The sequence below is a fragment of the Rhinatrema bivittatum genome, chromosome 16 (genome assembly GCF_901001135.1).
Source record: "Rhinatrema bivittatum chromosome 16, aRhiBiv1.1, whole genome shotgun sequence".
NCBI lineage: Eukaryota > Metazoa > Chordata > Amphibia > Gymnophiona > Rhinatrematidae > Rhinatrema > Rhinatrema bivittatum.
In genome coordinates, this window is record NC_042630.1 from 2,334,736 (window position 1) to 2,351,257 (window position 16,522).

Consider the following 16,522-nt stretch of genomic DNA (forward strand, 5'->3'; position numbering starts at 1 on the left):
GAAGCTTGCTGGGCAGACTGGATGGGCCATTTGGTCTTCTTCTGCCGTCATTTCTATGTTTCTATGTTTCTATATAGACTGGGTAAATGTATCATCGGGTCACACTAGAGAGATAACGTTCCTGGATGGAATAAATGATAGCTTTATGGAGCAATTGGTTCAGGAACCGACGAGAGAGGGAGCAATTTTAGATCTAATTCTCAGTGGAGCACAGGACTTGGTGAGAGAGGTAACGGTGGGGGGGCTGCTTGGCAATAGTGATCATAATATGACCAAATTTGATTTAATGACTGAAAGAGGAATAGTGTGCAAATCCACAGCTCTCGTGCTAAACTTCTAAAAGGGAAACTTTGATAAAATGAGAAAAATAGAAAAAAACTGAAAGGAGCAGCTACAAAAGTAAAAAATGTCCAAGAGGCGTGGTCATTGTTAAAAAATACCATTCTAGAAGCACAGTCCAGATGTATTCCACACATTAAGAAAGGTGGAAAGAAGGCAAAACGATTACCGGCATGGTTAAAAGGGGAGGTGAAAGAAGCTATTTTAGCCAAAAGATCTTCATTCAAAAATTGGAAGAAGGATCCAACAGAAGAAAATAGGATAAAGCATAAACGTTGGCAAGTTAAATGTAAGACGTTGATAAGACAGGCTAAGAGAGAATTTGAAAAGAAGTTGGCTGTAGAGGCAAAAACTCACAGGAAATTTATTTTTAAATATCCGAAGCAGAAAGCCTGTGAGGGAGTCAGTTGGACCGTTAGATGATCGAGGGGTTAAAGGGGCACTTAGAGAAGATAAGGCCATCGCGGAAAGATTAAATGATTTCTTTGCTTCGGTGTTTACTAAAGAGGATGATGGGGAGGTACCCGTAATGGAGAAGGTTTTCATGGGTAATGATTCAGATGGACTGAATCAAATCACGGTGAACTTAGAAGATGTGGTAGGCCTGATTGACAAACTGAAGAGTAGTAAATCACCCGGACCGGATGGTATACACCCCAGAGTTCTGAAGGAACTAAAAAATGAAATTTCAGACCTATTAGTAAAAATTTGTAACTTATCATTAAAATCATCCATTGTACCTGAAAACTGGAGGATAGCAAATGTAACCCCAATATTTAAAAAGGGCTCCAGGGGCGATCCGGGAAACTACAGACCAGTTAGCCTGACTTCAGTGCCAGGAAAAATAGTGGAAAGTGTTCTAAACCTCAAAATCACAGAACATATAGAAAGACCTGGTTTAATAGAACAAAGTCAGCATGGCTTTACCCAGGGCAAGTCTTGCCTCACAAACCTGCTTCACTTTTTTGAAGGAGTTAATAAACATGTGGATAAAGGTGAACCGGTAGATATAGTATACTTGGATTTTCAGAAGGCGTTTGACAAAGTTCCTCATGAGAGGCTTCTAGGAAAAGTAAAAAGTCATGGGAAAGGTGGTGATGTCCTTTCGTGGATTGCAAACTGGCTAAAAGAAAACAGAGAGTAGGATTAAATGGACAATTTTCTCAGTGGAAGGGAGTGGACAGTGGAGTGCCTCAGGGATCTGTATTGGGACCCTTACTTTTCAATATATTTATAAATGATCTGGAAAGAAATACGACGAGTGAGATAATCAAATTTGCAGATGACACAAAATTGTTCAGAGTAGTTAAATCACAAGCAGATTGTGATAAATTGCAGGAAGACCTTGTGAGACTGGAAAACTGGGCATCTAAATGGCAGATTAAATTTAATGTGGATAAGTGCAAGGTGATGCATATAGGGAAAAATAACCCATGCTATAATTACACAATGTTGGGTTCCACATTAGGTGCTACAACATAAGAAAGAGATCTAGGTGTCATAGTGGATAACACATTGAAATCGTCAGTTCAGTGTGCTTCGGCGGTCAAAAAAGCAAACAGAATGTTGGGAATTATTAGAAAGGGAATGGTGAATAAAACGGAAAATGTCATAATGCCTCTGTATCGCTACATGGTGAGACCGCACCTTGAATACTGTGTACAATTCTGGTCACCGCATCTCAAAAAAGATATAATTGCGATGGAGAAGGTACAGAGAAGGGCTACCAAAATGATAAGGGGAATGGAACAACTTCCCTACGAGGAAAGACTAAAGAGGTTAGGACTTTTCAGCTTGGAGAAGAGACGGCTGAGGGGGGATATGATAGAGGTGTTTAAAATCATGAGAGGTCTAGAATGGGTAGATGTGAATCGGTTATTTACTCTTTCGGATAGTAGAAAGACTAGGGGCCACTCCATGAAGTTAGCATGGGGCACATTTAAAACTAATCAGGAGAAAGTTCTTTTTTACTCAACGCACAATTAAACTCTGGAATTTGTTGCCAGAGGATGTGGTTAGTGCAGTTAGTATAGCTGTGTTTAAAAAAGGATTGGATAAGTTCTTGGAGGAGAAGTCCATTACCTGCTATTAAGTTCACTTAGAGAATAGCCACTGACATTAACAATGGTAACATGAGATAGACTTAGTTTTTGGGTACTTGCCAGGTTCTTATGGCCTGGATTGGCCACTGTTAGAAACAGGATGCTCGGCTTGATGGACCCTTGGTCTGACCCAGTATGGCATTTTCTTATGCTCTTATGTTCTTATTTATTCACAGAAAGGAAGGCACAGAGGATCCTCAGAGGTGGGGGAGTGAGGGGTAAAACCTGGGATAAGCACAGAGGATCCTCAGAGGTGGAGGAGTGAGGGGTAAAGCCTGAGACGGGCACATAGGATCCTCAGAGGTGGGGGAGTGAGGGGTAAAGCCTGGGACGGGCATAGAGGATCCTCAGAAGTGGGGGAGTGAGGGGTAAAGCCTGGGACGGGCACAGAGGATCAGCAGAGGTGGGGGAGGTAAAGCCTGGGATAAGCACAGAGGATCCTCAGAGGTGGGGGAGTGAGAGGTAAAGCCTGGGATAAGCACAGAGGATCCTTAGCTGTGGGGGAGTGAGGGGTAAAGCCTGGGATAAGCACAGAGGATCCTCAGAGGTGGGGGAGTGAGGGGTAAAGCCTGGGATAAGCACAGAGGATCCTCAGAGGTGGGGGAGTGAGGGGTAAAGCCTGGGATAAGCACAGAGGATCCTCAGAGGTGGGGGAGTGAGGGGTAAAGCCTGGGATAAGCACAGAGGATCCTCAGAGGTGAGGGAGTGAGGGGTAAAGCCTGGGATAAGCACAGAGGATCCTCAGCAATGTGTAGGAGGAAGGGATAAGCTGTAGGTGAGTTCTCTCTCGTGAGTAATTGGATCCATTTGCAGTGCTGGAGCACCGTGACTGGGACAGAAATGTGTGAATGAAGTCCAACAAGGCCTCTCTGCAGCTGATCTGCTCCTCTCTCTGTTCATGGGCTTGTGGTAACCTCGCTCTTTCACTAAACGTTAGTACCGGGGACTTGGGATTTTAGCTGATTCCGTATATTCGTTTACTCTGATTTATCATTAAAAGCATTTTGCCCCCGGGGACCCTGTATTGCCTCTCAGGCACCGCCCCACCTTCCCACACTGAGGCAGCGTCTGAGGCTCTCCCTCCTCTCGCTTAGTGGAGGTGGTGGGGAGGGGATAAGTACAGGGAGGGAGGGATGGGATGCCGGGGCCATGCAGTCTTTTTCTGCCGTCTTGTTTCTATGTTTCTGTCTTCCCCCAACCAGTTTCATGGCAGATTTGGATGGGAGGGTGGAGGAGGAGGTGACGATTGATTTCTGAGGTTTTCCTAATCATTTCTGTCAAATAATTAAGGGATCTCAGCCTGTGAGCAGTCACAAGTCCCTGCCACGTAATCTGGGCACCTGTTCCTTCTTCCTCCAGGGAGGCCTTGGCCTGCAGCCTCATGTCGTATCTCATGCTCGTCAGGTTAAAGGCCTCAGTGCTGACCTCAGCGGAAAAGCAGCCAGTGTGATCCACCTGGAGAGAGGGAGGGAACACAGCAGGGAGAATCCCTTCATTCAGGAATGGCCTGGAGCCTCGGGACCCTGACACTCAGCTAAAAGGTGTGAATCGCATAACACAGAAGGCCTAGGTGATGAACAAGATAACATACACAATCATGATAATCAGCACAACAAATCAACAAAACAAAATCAAATAATAAAACGAAGATCTAGATCATAAAAATAATAAAAGTAAAAAACAGGTATCATTATAAAAAATAATAAATAAAAACAGTCAAAATAAAACACAGCAAAACTTCAAATAGGTCAGAGCTTCTAAAATAAGCTAAATTAAAAAGAAAGGCTGGAAGTATCGAGATATGCAGGAGTTAGCGGGGGAGGGGGAGGGGGTAATGAAGCTCTGTATGTGAGCATTACATTTACATGCAGGGATTCGGGACAGTAGTTAGGTGCTCTCATGACAGCTCAACATCTGGATCCTGAAAGATTGGTTTAATCCTGTAAGTGGTGAGCGTTGATGCATTAAGGTGAATTACAATAATGGAATCGCTTTGCTCAAGATCTGTTGCTACAGAATTAAGGGGACCCATATGTTGAATTCATTTGCAGTTTTGTACAGAAGACAGTTGTTGTGGACCTGGAATTTTCTGCTGATGTTGCACTGAAACAATTTAAATAATGTTTACAGTAAAGAACAGACATAAAGCTGATCTGCTACCATTTCATTGTGAAAAAGACTTTGAGTGAGGACCACTCTAGGTTCATATCCTGGGTTAAGTTTTAGATACATTTATTTTACTAATGGCCATAAAGTACAATAATCCCCCCTCCCCCAGGCAACCAAAAATGCAGTTGTGTTAGCCAAGGCAATACAGAAGAGGAAATGGAGGTCTCTGCTCTTCATTTTAAAATCCTCACCTAAGAGGAGGGAAGTAAGCTATGGTCACCTGGCCGGGGGTGGAGATTTGCAGAAGACTGCCCAGCACCCCCTCTCACCCTTACTCACCAAGCCGCTTAAATTCAGGCAACGATCCTTCCCTGGTGGTGAATCAGCAGCAATCCAGCTGTAGGTGAAAGCCATCCGGCACAGGCTGGCTTCCATCTTCCCAGCGACTGATTTCCCATAGGTGTACCTGAGTTCAGAGAGAAGAGAAAGCAGAAGCACCCGTGAACAGGCAGAGACCCCTGTACTGTGAGGGTCCAGGAAACCACCCTGGGACTATGAGCCCGTGGGCCAAACCAGGTGGCGGCAGCCAGAACTGCAGGGTCCTTGCTGGGCAGTGAAAGAACGAGTGAGGATCTCATCCTTCCCCCATGTCTGCCCATCTTTGCAGTTTTGTATCCCAGCGTTCAAAAGGATTTAAGACAAGGTAGAAAGCAGGGCTGAGCTAATATGGAACGAGCAGGGCTCCTGATGACTGGGTTTGGCTGATTCACTCCTGGGTTTACCTTGGTACCTGTGAAACAGTGCTCACACTGGAGCAATTCTCCTTACCTGGAAGGAATCCCTGGGTGAGGGGAGTGTAAGTTTAGTGCTTAAACTGAGTAATGGATGCCACGGGGATCTTATAAGCAATCCTTCTAGCCCAGTGCAGTCCTTGCAGGCTGAAGGATGTCCTTGTATCAGATTTTGTGCTGAGTAATCAGAAGAAATATCCAGGCTGGCAGGGTAGGGTTTTTGGGGACCAACTCAAAGCAAATCTGCTCATTTTTGGCTTTCAATTGGCTACAGCTCTAGACCCAGACCCCCGTCTTGTCTTCCTCCAATCCACTCCATATTCTCCAATTTAATCCACTTTTGGTTGGACTATGAATGTTTGGTTTTGTTTTTTTTTGCTATATAGATTTTAGGTTATTCTTGAAGTAGGACTCAGTCTCAGGGACTCTTTCTGCTCTCTCTCCAGGCCTCAGTGGCTTCTATTATTTCCATTATTTGCCAGAGAGCAGGAGATGTCATCCTTGTGGCCTCTGACAGCTTTTAAAGCACGAACAAGAGCAGATTCCACTTCTGCTTTCCACACCCTGTGCTTGCTGGAGGAGGAGGGTTATTCCTTAATGATGACAAACTCACTTGCCACATCCCTGTGCTTGCTGGAGGAGGAGGGGACAAGGTTATTCCTCAATGATGACAAATTCACTTGCCACACCCCATGCTTGCTGGAGGAGGAGGGTTATTCCTCAATGATGACAAACTCACTTGGCACACACTCTGAATTGGAAGCTCTTATCCAAAAGCGTCACCACCTTGGGGAGTTTAATCAGAACCTCAAATGTCGGCAGAACTGGGGAGGGAAGAGAATCAGTTTATTCAGATGTCTCCAGTTGTCCGATAGAAAAATTATGACTTTCTATCCCCGCCTCCCTCCTCGAAGCTGAGATCTCACCCCTGGTTCTCTTCCTACAAAACCTGCCTGAGATCTGCACATTTTCCCAGCCTGTGCTGCCTGCCTGAGCCAGTGATGGCTGGGACTGAGAGCAATGTGCAGGTCTCTACAGATTTACTTCCCACATCAGCCACTAGGTGTCAGTGCACGAGCAGCTTTTGGGTCTATGCACCCATTAACTGCAGCTGTAGCTCAAGCTGGGTGTGGAACCCATGGAACTGGATAGCAAACCCTTTCTCCCATGTTCCCTGCTTCTTACCGTACTCCTCTACGGAGAAAGTGCTGCTGTATTTGCCCACTTTAATGGTGTAGTGCCCCAGGGCAGGCTCAGAGGACAACTGGTAGGAGAGGGCAGCGATGCCCTGTCGCGGGATAACATTCACCCACTGGGCAATCCGGTTATTGTTGGGGTCCTTGAATTAAAGGAAAGGGATTAGCTCTCTGTTCTGAAGGGAGGGAGAAAGCCACAAGTCTGAGGCATATTGACCCTATAACCTAGGTGTCATCCTATCCTGCTGTACGCATGGATCTGTAGCTCTGAACCTCACCCCAACCCCCAAGGCAAAGCAGAAACTACAGCTCCCTGCATGCTGTGAACTAAAACCAGAAGGGACTCCCACCTGGATACCCTGACACCCAGCAGTGCAAGGCAAACAGCCTGACTGATACCTCAAACTGCCCCAGTGGGCATCAGGAGTATCCTGTTTCCAGGTTTTAGGGAGCATACCCCAATCCCCTGTCCCAGCCAGGGAGACCCAGAGCGAGCTCCTCACACACAGCTCTCTACTCCCAGGGCCATCAGGTTCTCCCTGCCATGATGCCCATTGCTGAAAGGTGGTGGGATAGAGATGGCCTCTGCAAGGCTAATGAATGTTTTGTCCTGCAAATTCTAGGGGCTGCCAAAGTGCCTTCCTCTGAATGTCTGAAACTTGAATAATTAGGCTCTTCAGGACAGGAAACTCCCTCACCTATTGCACCAGTACAGCCTGGTATTGAGTGAACATGGTCTCATCTGGGCTTGCACTGTAGTGCCCAGCAGGACTTCAAAACCTAATCCAGAATGGGGTTAAAATAAGGAAGCACTCACCTGCAGCTCCACCACTGGATACTGAAATAATAAGAGAGCACAGAGAGAAAAATATTAGCAGGTAATCTGCCTCAGTGCAAGGAAGGATTTTACATGGGGCTGACTGTTACTGCTTGGAGTGCAAAGTGGGAGGGAGAGGGTGACCACAGGTCCCCATGATCCCTGCCCCCTCCCACTAATACGAGCAGCATTCAGGGAGGGGCAGGAGAAGGGAAAGCTGCTCCAGGCTTAGGTATTTTATCCCTGAATCTAAGATGTGGAGGGGTGGAAATGTCCTGAGTGCCAGAGAGGACACAGGGGAAGGGGACTCTACTCCCAACCACAGAACAGCCAGGCGTATGCACATCCGTTTGGCTGCTGTTTTTCTTAATTGTTTTCTGCAGTCTATAAATTTGGCAATAGAGCTCCCCTCTCCGTACTTTCTCTTAGCCTCACATCTGCACTTTGCAGCTCTTCCAGTGCAAGCTCCACTCTCCCCTGCCTTACCTCATGGCTGTCCGGCAGGAAGTTGTCATCCAAGGTCACAACTCGAAATTGCACTGAAATTTACATATGGATATATATATATATATAGTTATTAACACAAGCATATCATTACCTGTTCTCAAACAAAATTCTTCCTTTTCTTACACATATATTTCATTTTTCAAATAGAAATTAAAAGATCAGAAAACAAGCTGTAGGTGAGATGTTTTAATTGGACTAACACAATCTCATATGACACAAGCTTTAAGAAGGCACTACCAACTTCATCAAGACAGTACAAATTAACAGAGCAACCACACAGATCCCACATAGTGGATGCTGTAAAGACACAAACAGCTTGTATTGGATCAATCTCACTCCCTCATGGATGCAGGGATAGAGAGCCTGTCACCTCTAGGACAGGAGGGAGCAGGGGATGGGAGCAGGGATACAGAGCCTGTCACCTCTAGGACTGGAGGGATCAGGGGATGGGTGCAGGGATACAGAGCCTGTCACCTCTAGGACTGGAGGGATCAGGGGATGGGAGCAGGGATACAGAGCCTGTCACCTCTAGGACTGGAGGGAGCAGGGGATGGGAGCAGGGATACAGAGCCTGTCACCTCTAGGACTGGAGGGATCAGGGGATGGAGGCAGGGATAAGAGCCTGTCACCTCTAGGACTGGAGGGATCAGGGGATGGGAGCAGGGATACAGAGCCTGTCACCTCTAGGACTGGAGGGAGCAGGGGATGGGAGCAGGGATACAGAGCCTGTCACCTCTAGGACTGGAGGGATCAGGGGATGGAGGCAGGGATACAGAGCCTGTCACCTCTAGGACTGGAGGGATCAGGGGATGGGAGCAGGGATACAGAGCCTGTCACCTCTAGGACTGGAGGGAGCAGGGGATGGGAGCAGGGATACAGAGCCTGTCACCTCTAGGACTGGAGGGAGCAGGAGATGGGAGCAGGGATACAGAGCCTGTCACCTCTAGGACTGGAGGGATCAGGGGATGGGAGCAGGGATACAGAGCCTGTCACCTCTAGGACTGGAGGGCTCAGGGGATGGGAGCAGGGATACAGAGACTGTCACCTCTAGGACTGGAGGGATCAGGGGATGGGTGCAGGGATACAGAGCCTGTCACCTCTAGGACTGGAGGGATCAGGGGATGGGAGCAGGGATACAGAGCCTGTCACCTCTAGGACTGGAGGGATCAGGGGATGGGAGCAGGGATACAGAGCCTGTCACCTCTAGGACATGGAGGGATCAGGGGATGGGAGCAGGGATACAGAGCCTGTCACCTCTAGGACAGGAGGGATCAGGGGATGGGAGCAGGGATACAGAGCCTGTCACCTCTAGGACTGGAGGGATCAGGGGATGGGAGCAGGGATACAGAGCCTGTCACCTCTAGGACTGGAGGGATCAGGGGATGGGAGCAGGGATACAGAGCCTGTCACCTCTAGGACTGGAGGGATCAGGGGATGGGAGCAGGGATACAGAGCCTGTCACCTCTAGGACTGGAGGGATCAGGGGATGGGAGCAGGGATACAGAGCCTCTCACCTCTAGGACTGGAGGGATCAGGGAATGGGTGCAGGGATACGGAGCCTGTCACCTCTAGGACTGGAGGGATCAGGGGACGGGAGCAGGGATACAGAGCCTGTCACCTCTAGGACTGGAGGGATCAGGGGACGGGAGCAGGGATACAGAGCCTGTCACCTCTAGGACTGGAGGGATCAGGGGACGGGAGCAGGGATACACAGCCTGTCACCTCTAGGACTGGAGGGATCAGGGGACGGGTGCAGGGATACAGAGCCTGTCACCTCTAGGACTGGAGGGATCAGGGGATGGGAGCAGGGATACAGAGCCTGTCACCTCTAGGACTGGAGGGATCAGGGGATGGGAGCAGGGATACAGAGCCTGTCACCTCTAGGACTGGAGAGATCAGGGGATGGGGGCAGGGATACAGAGCCTGTCACCTCTAGGACTGGAGGGATCAGGGGATGGGAGGCAGGGATACAGAGCCTGTCACCTCTAGGACTGGAGGGATCAGGGGATGGGAGCAGGGATACAGAGCCTGTCACCTCTAGGACTGGAGGGATCAGGGGATGGGAGCAGGGATACAGAGCCTGTCACCTCTAGGACAGGAGGGATCAGGGGATGGGAGCAGGGATACAGAGCCTGTCACCTCTAGGACTGGAGGGATCAGGGGATGGGAGCAGGGATACAGAGCCTGTCACCTCTAGGACTGGAGGGATCAGGGGATGGGAGCAGGGATACAGAGCCTGTCACCTCTAGGACTGGAGGGATCAGGGGATGGGAGCAGGGATACAGAGCCTGTCACCTCTAGGACTGGAGGGATCAGGGGATGGGTGCAGGGATACAGAGCCTGTCACCTCTAGGACTGGAGGGATCAGGGGATGGGGGCAGGGATACAGAGCCTGTCACCTCTAGGACTGGAGGGATCAGGGGATGGGAGCAGGGATCAGAGCCTGTCACCTCTAGGACTGGAGGGATCAGGGGATGGGAGCAGGGATACAGAGCCTGTCACCTCTAGGACTGGAGGGATCAGGGGATGGGAGCAGGGATACAGAGCCTGTCACCTCTAGGACTGGAGGGATCAGGGGATGGGAGCAGGGATACAGAGCCTGTCACCTCTAGGACTGGAGGGATCAGGGGATGGGAGCAGGGATACAGAGCCTGTCACCTCTAGGACTGGAGGGATCAGGGGATGGGTGCAGGGATACAGAGCCTGTCACCTCTAGGTCTGGAGGGAGCAGGGATACAGAGCCTGTCACCTCTAGAACTGGAGGGATCAGGGGATGGGTGCAGGGATACAGAGCCTGTCACCTCTAGGACTGGAGGGATCAGGGGATGGATGCAGGGATACAGAGCCTGTCACCTCTAGGACTGGAGGGATCAGGGGATGGGAGCAGGGATACAGAGCCTGTCACTTCTAGGACTGGAGAGATCAGGGGATGGGTGCAGGGATACAGAGCCTATCACCTCTAAGACTGGAGGGATCAGGGGATGGGTGCAGGGATACAGAGCCTGTCACCTCTAGGACTGGAGGGATCAGGGGATGGGAGCAGGGATCAGAGCCTGTCACCTCTAGGACTGGAGGGATCAGGGGATGGGAGCAGGGATACAGAGCCTGTCACCTCTAGGACTGGAGGGATCAGGGGATGGGAGCAGGGATCAGAGCCTGTCACCTCTAGGACTGGAGGGATCAGGGGATGGGAGCAAGGATACAGAGCCTGTCACCTCTAGGACTGGAGGGATCAGGGGATGGGAGCAGGGATACAGAGCCTGTCACTTCTAGGACTGGAGAGATCAGGGGATGGGTGCAGGGATACAGAGCCTATCACCTCTAAGACTGGAGGGATCAGGGGATGGGTGCAGGGATACAGAGCCTGTCACCTCTAGGACTGGAGGGAGCAGGGGATGGGAGCAGGGATACTGAGCCTGTCACCTCTAGGACTGGAGGGATCAGGGGGTGAGAGCCTGTCACCTCTAGGACTGGAGGGCTCAGGGGATAGGAGCAGGGATACAGAGCCTGTCACCTCTAGGACTGGAGGGATCAGGGGATGGGAGCAAAGATACAGAGCCTGTCACCTCTAGGACTGGAGGGATCAGGGGATGGGAGCAGGGATACAGAGTCTGTCACCTCTAGGACTGGAGGGATCAGGGGATGGGAGCAGGGATCAGAGCCTGTCACCTCTAGGACTGGAGGGATCAGGGGATGGGAGCAAGGATACAGAGCCTGTCACCTCTAGGACTGGAGGGATCAGGGGATGGGAGCAGGGATACAGAGCCTGTCACCTCTAGGACTGGAGGGATTAGGGGATGGGGGCAGGGATACAGAGCCTGTCACCTCTAGGACTGGAGGGATCAGGGGATGGGTGCAGCGATACAGAGCCTGTCACCTCTAGGACTGGAGGGATCAGGGGACGGGAGCAGGGATACAGAGCCTGTCACCTCTAGGACTGGAGGGAGCAGGGGATGGGAGCAGGGATACAGAGCCTGTCACTTCTAGGACTGGAGGGCTCAGGGGATGGGTGCAGGATACAGAGCCTGTCACCTCTAGGAATGGAGGGATCAGGGGATGGGAGCAGGGATACAGAGCCTGTCACCTCTAGGACTGGAGGGATCAGGGGATGGGAGCAGGGATACAGAGCCTGTCACCTCTAGGACTGGAGGGATCAGGGGATGGGAGCAGGGATACAGAGCCTGTCACCTCTAGGACTGGAGGGATCAGGGGATGGGTGCAGGGATACAGAGCCTGTCACCTCTAGGACTGGAGGGAGCAGGGGATGGGAGCAGGGATACAGCCTGTCACCTCTAGGACTGGAGGGATCAGGGGATGGGAGCAGGGATACAGAGCCTGTCACCTCTAGGACTGGAGGGATCAGGGGATGGGAGCAGGGATACAGAGCTTGGCACCTCTAGGACTGGAGGGATCAGGGATACAGAGCCTGTCACCTCTAGGACTGGAGGGATCAGGGGATGGGAGCAGGGATACAGAGCCTGTCACCTCTAGGACTGGAGGGATCAGGGGATGGGAGCAGGGATACAGAGCCTGTCACCTCTAGGACTGGAGGGAGCAGGGGATGGGAGCAGGGATACAGAGCCTGTCACCTCTAGGACTGGAGGGATCAGGGGATGGGGGCAGGGATACAGAGCCTGTCACCTCTAGGACTGGAGGGAGCAGGGGATGGGGGCAGGGATACAGGAGTGGAGCACGTGTTGGCGGGGCAGTTTTATAAATGTGAATGATAAATAAATGGTAGGGATGTGAATCGTTTTAGGATGATTAAAATTATCGTCCGATAATTTTAATATCGTCTTAAACCGTTATGGAACACAATACAATACAGATTCTAACGATTTATCGTTATAAATCGTTAGAATCGTGAGCCGGCACATTAAAACCCCCTAAAACCCACCCCCGACCCTTTAAATTAAATCCCCCACCCTCCCGAACCCCCCCCCCAAATAACTTAAATAACCTGCGGGTCCAGCGGCGGTCCGGAACGGCAGCGGTCCGGAACGGGCTCCTGCTCCTGCATCTTGTCGTCTTCAGCCGGCGCCATTTTCCAAAATGGCGCCGAAAATGGCGGCGGCCATAGACGAAAAAGATTGGACGGCAGGAGGTCCTTCCGGACCCCCGCTGGACTTTTGGCAAGTCTCGTGGGGGTCAGGAGGCCCCCCACAAGCTGACCAAAAGTTCCTGGAGGTCCAGCGGGGGTCAGGGAGCGATTTCCCGCCGCGAATCGTTTTCGTACGGAAAATGGCACCGGCAGGAGATCGACTGCAGGAGGTCGTTCAGCGAGGCGCCGGAACCCTCGCTGAACGACCTCCTGCAGTCGATCTCCTGCCGGCGCCATTTTCCGTACGAAAACGATTCGCGGCGGGAAATCGCTCCCTGACCCCTGCTGGACCTCCAGGAACTTTTGGCCAGCTTGTGGGGGGCCTCCTGACCCCCACGAGACTTGCCAAAAGTCCAGCGGGGGTCCGGAAGGACCTCCTGCCGTCCAATCTTTTTCGTCTATGGCCGCCGCCATTTTCGGCGCCATTTTGGAAAATGGCGCCGGCTGAAGACGACAAGATGCAGGAGCAGGAGCCCGTTCCGGACCGCTGCCGTTCCGGACCGCCGCTGGACCCGCAGGTTATTTAAGTTATTTGGGGGGGGGGTTCGGGAGGGTGGGGGATTTAATTTAAAGGGTCGGGGGTGGGTTTTAGGGGGTTTTAGTGTGCCGGTTTTTCGATTTTTCGATTTTTAACGATTTTTAACGATTTTTTCACGATATTTTACCCCCCCAAACGGCAACAATACGATTCCCTCCCCCTCCCAGCCGAAATCGATCGTTAAGACGATCGAGGACACGATTCACATCCCTAATAAATGGTGAGTACCTTTCTGGCCAGGCTTGTAAATAGCTTTATCTGACTGCAGAAATGTGCTTTTCTCTTTCATTTTCACCAGGATCTTCTTGCTGTTATTGAAGTGTATGGAGTCTCCGTGAATCTCCACCTGTAAGGACCCAACCTCTTCAGACGCAGAGGGGGATGGCACCTGGAAGAAAAGGGCCAGAGGGTTGAACGCCATTTCACAGGGGTGCAAGGGGAGCAGTGGGTGCCAAGGTTTGATCAGGATGTTGAGATTGTTCTACCAGACCCACCGGGAAGGGGGAGCAGCTGAGCGATTTGGAGTCCTCCACGGTCATCGTCAGGATGGTGATGTTCTGTGCCTGCAGGATCAGGGTCAGGGAGACGTCCACCTTCTCTGAGAAGCCTGTAAAGTAGTGGCAGACGTGTGCTGTGCCAGGGGAGCGCAACTCAGCTGAGATGACCACCGCATAATAACTGCAGGAGGAGAAGAGGAACCAAAAGGTAAAAAAAAAAAAAAAAGTGCCGGTGGAAGATTAGGGAAACAGACGCTGAATTAAGGAGCATTCATTGTCCTAACCCGCTGACAGTCACCTCTCCTTGGCAGCGTGACCCCTCATATAAATATTGAATCATGCACCCAGGGGAAGTGCCTGGGCTCATTAGGAAAGCGGGCACTTAGCACTAAGTGCCTGTTTTCCATGCTCATTTATTGCATTGACCGCACAGAGAGTCAGTGACAGAGCCGGGGATTAGAGCTGAGGCACAGGGAGATAAAGTGACTCCCCCGGGGTCACACACAGAGTCAGTGACAGAGCCTGGGATTAGAGCTGAGGCACAGGGAGATAAAGTGACTCCCCTGAGGTCACACACAGAGAATCAGTGACAGAGCCGGGGATTAGAGCTGAGGCACAGGGAGATAAAGTGACTCCCCTGAGGGCACACACAGAGAATCAGTGACAGAGCCGGGGATTAGAGCTGAGGCACAGGGAGATAAAGTGACTCCCCTGAGGTCACACACAGAGAGTCAGGGACAGAGCTGGGGATTAGAACTGAGGCACAGGGAGATAAAGTGACTCCCCTGAGGTCACACACAGAGAGTCAGTGACAGAGCTGAGGCACAGGGAGATAAAGTGACTCTCCTGAGGTCACACACAGAGAGTCAGTGACAGAGCTGGGGATTAGAGCTGAGGCACAGGGAGATAAAGTGACTCCCCTGCGGTCACTCTACAAAATTAATGCCTGCCCTGGATCATACGTTAATTCTTGAGGAGCCAAAAAAGTGTGCAAAAAGCGTAATATACTGCTTTTCTGTACTTCTTCCTTCTTAATATAATGGTGATATTAAGTTGGAGGAAGTGGAAAAGGAGAACCCTAAAAGAAATTTTTAAAAAAGTGCGCTGCTGGTAAAATTGAGTGTCCGTTTTCCTAACCCACACTGCCTGCCACCTCTCCTGGGCACCCTCTGCGGAGGAGCTGCTAAGGGCGCACAATCTGCCCTAGCGCCTCGTTTTACCATGGGAAAGCATTTGCATGTAGCATTGGATACCCCGGAGGGCTTAGGAGTGTAAAAGCGTGCTGGTGTTTAATGGTTCAACTCCTCCCCAGCAGTTACACGCAATCCTGCAAACAAATCTCTGTTCCTTACGGCTCTGCTGCTGATCCTGCAGCCGCTAGCTGGAGCAGGAGGACACAGTGGATGAAGGCTGGGATCCTCATCCTGGGGAAGGGAAGGGAGCAGGAATGGCCTCGCCTGTCTTCCAGAGACGTCTGGACCAGAGGGTCACCAAGAGGGCTCCTTAATATACCCAGCCACCCCCAGCTGCCAGGGCAAATGACCTGAGTCCATTCATTAAGCCAAATATTTGCTCACATACCAGTTGGATGGTTTCAAGGTTCATGGGGAGGGGAACGTGGGAGGTGAAAGGACAGAATTTCAACATCAGTTAAACAGAATAACTAACTCATCAATTGCCTGCAGCCAAACTCTATCACTTCAGGTTTTCTGTATCTTTCAATAATCTCCCCCTACTCCCCTGCTCTCCTCCCCAGCTCTGCCCAGGAGATTGTGCATCCCAGAAAGCTGAGAAGTGGCCCTGGAGAGATAGGACACACTTTATGGAAAGAGTCCTCCCCCATACCACTTCCTCTCATTTCCCTCCTCAGGTCTCCAAAGGGGAACTGCAGTGCATCTCTAGTGTTGTGAAGTAAACGTTCCCAGGAATGCATTCACTTTCAAAAGAGGGCAGCTTGCACTGCTACTGCCTGTGCTGTACCTGTTCTGGTGCTGCTCTGTATGTGTGTGAAGCTTGCACTGCTGCTGCCTGTGCTGTACCTGCTCTGGTGCTGCTCTGTATGTGTGTGAAGCTTGCACTGCTGCTGCCTGTGCTGTACCTGTTCTGGGTGCTGCTCTGTATGTGTGTGAAGCTTGCACTGCTGCTGCCTGTGCTGTCCCTGTTCTGGGTGCTGCTCTGTATGTGTGTGAAGCTTGCACTGCTGCTGCCTGTGCTGTAGCTGTTCTGGGTGGTGCTCTGTATGTGTGTGAAGCTTGCACTGCTGCTGCCTGTGCTGTACCTGTTCTGGGTGCTGCTCTGTATGTGTGTGAAGCTTGCACTGCTGCTGCCTGTGCTGTACCTGTTCTGGGTGCTGCTCTGTATGTGTGTGAAGCTTGCACTGCTGCTGCCTGTGCTGTACCTGTTCTGGGTGCTGCTCTGTATGTGTGTGAAGCTTGCACTGCTGCTGCCTGTGCTGTACCTGTTCTGGGTGCTGCTCTGTATGTGTGTGAAGCTTGCACTGCTGCTGCCTGTGCTGTACCTGTTCT

General features: G+C 50.9%; 2 protein-coding genes across 3 annotated transcripts in view; one reads left to right on the forward strand and one right to left on the reverse strand.

Moving 5' to 3' along the window:
* The window catches only part of LOC115077989 (alpha-2-macroglobulin-like protein 1), a 55,082-nt gene extending 39,596 nt beyond the window's left edge, over window positions 1–15,486 (reverse strand). For both annotated transcript variants that reach the window (XM_029580504.1, XM_029580503.1), the window contains exons 1-9: window positions 15,350–15,486; window positions 13,995–14,178; window positions 13,729–13,888; window positions 7,841–7,893; window positions 7,355–7,375; window positions 6,527–6,680; window positions 6,081–6,165; window positions 4,890–5,016; window positions 3,782–3,896 (exon numbers count right to left, since the gene is read on the reverse strand). In XM_029580504.1, coding sequence (XP_029436364.1) covers window positions 3,782–3,896; window positions 4,890–5,016; window positions 6,081–6,165; window positions 6,527–6,680; window positions 7,355–7,375; window positions 7,841–7,893; window positions 13,729–13,888; window positions 13,995–14,178; window positions 15,350–15,420 — 970 coding nt within the window. In that variant the 5' untranslated portion in view covers window positions 15,421–15,486. The remainder of the gene's footprint in view (window positions 1–3,781; window positions 3,897–4,889; window positions 5,017–6,080; window positions 6,166–6,526; window positions 6,681–7,354; window positions 7,376–7,840; window positions 7,894–13,728; window positions 13,889–13,994; window positions 14,179–15,349) is intronic.
* The window catches only part of LOC115078384, a 187,186-nt gene that overhangs the window by 108,409 nt on the left and 62,255 nt on the right, over window positions 1–16,522 (forward strand). The window lies entirely within an intron of this gene.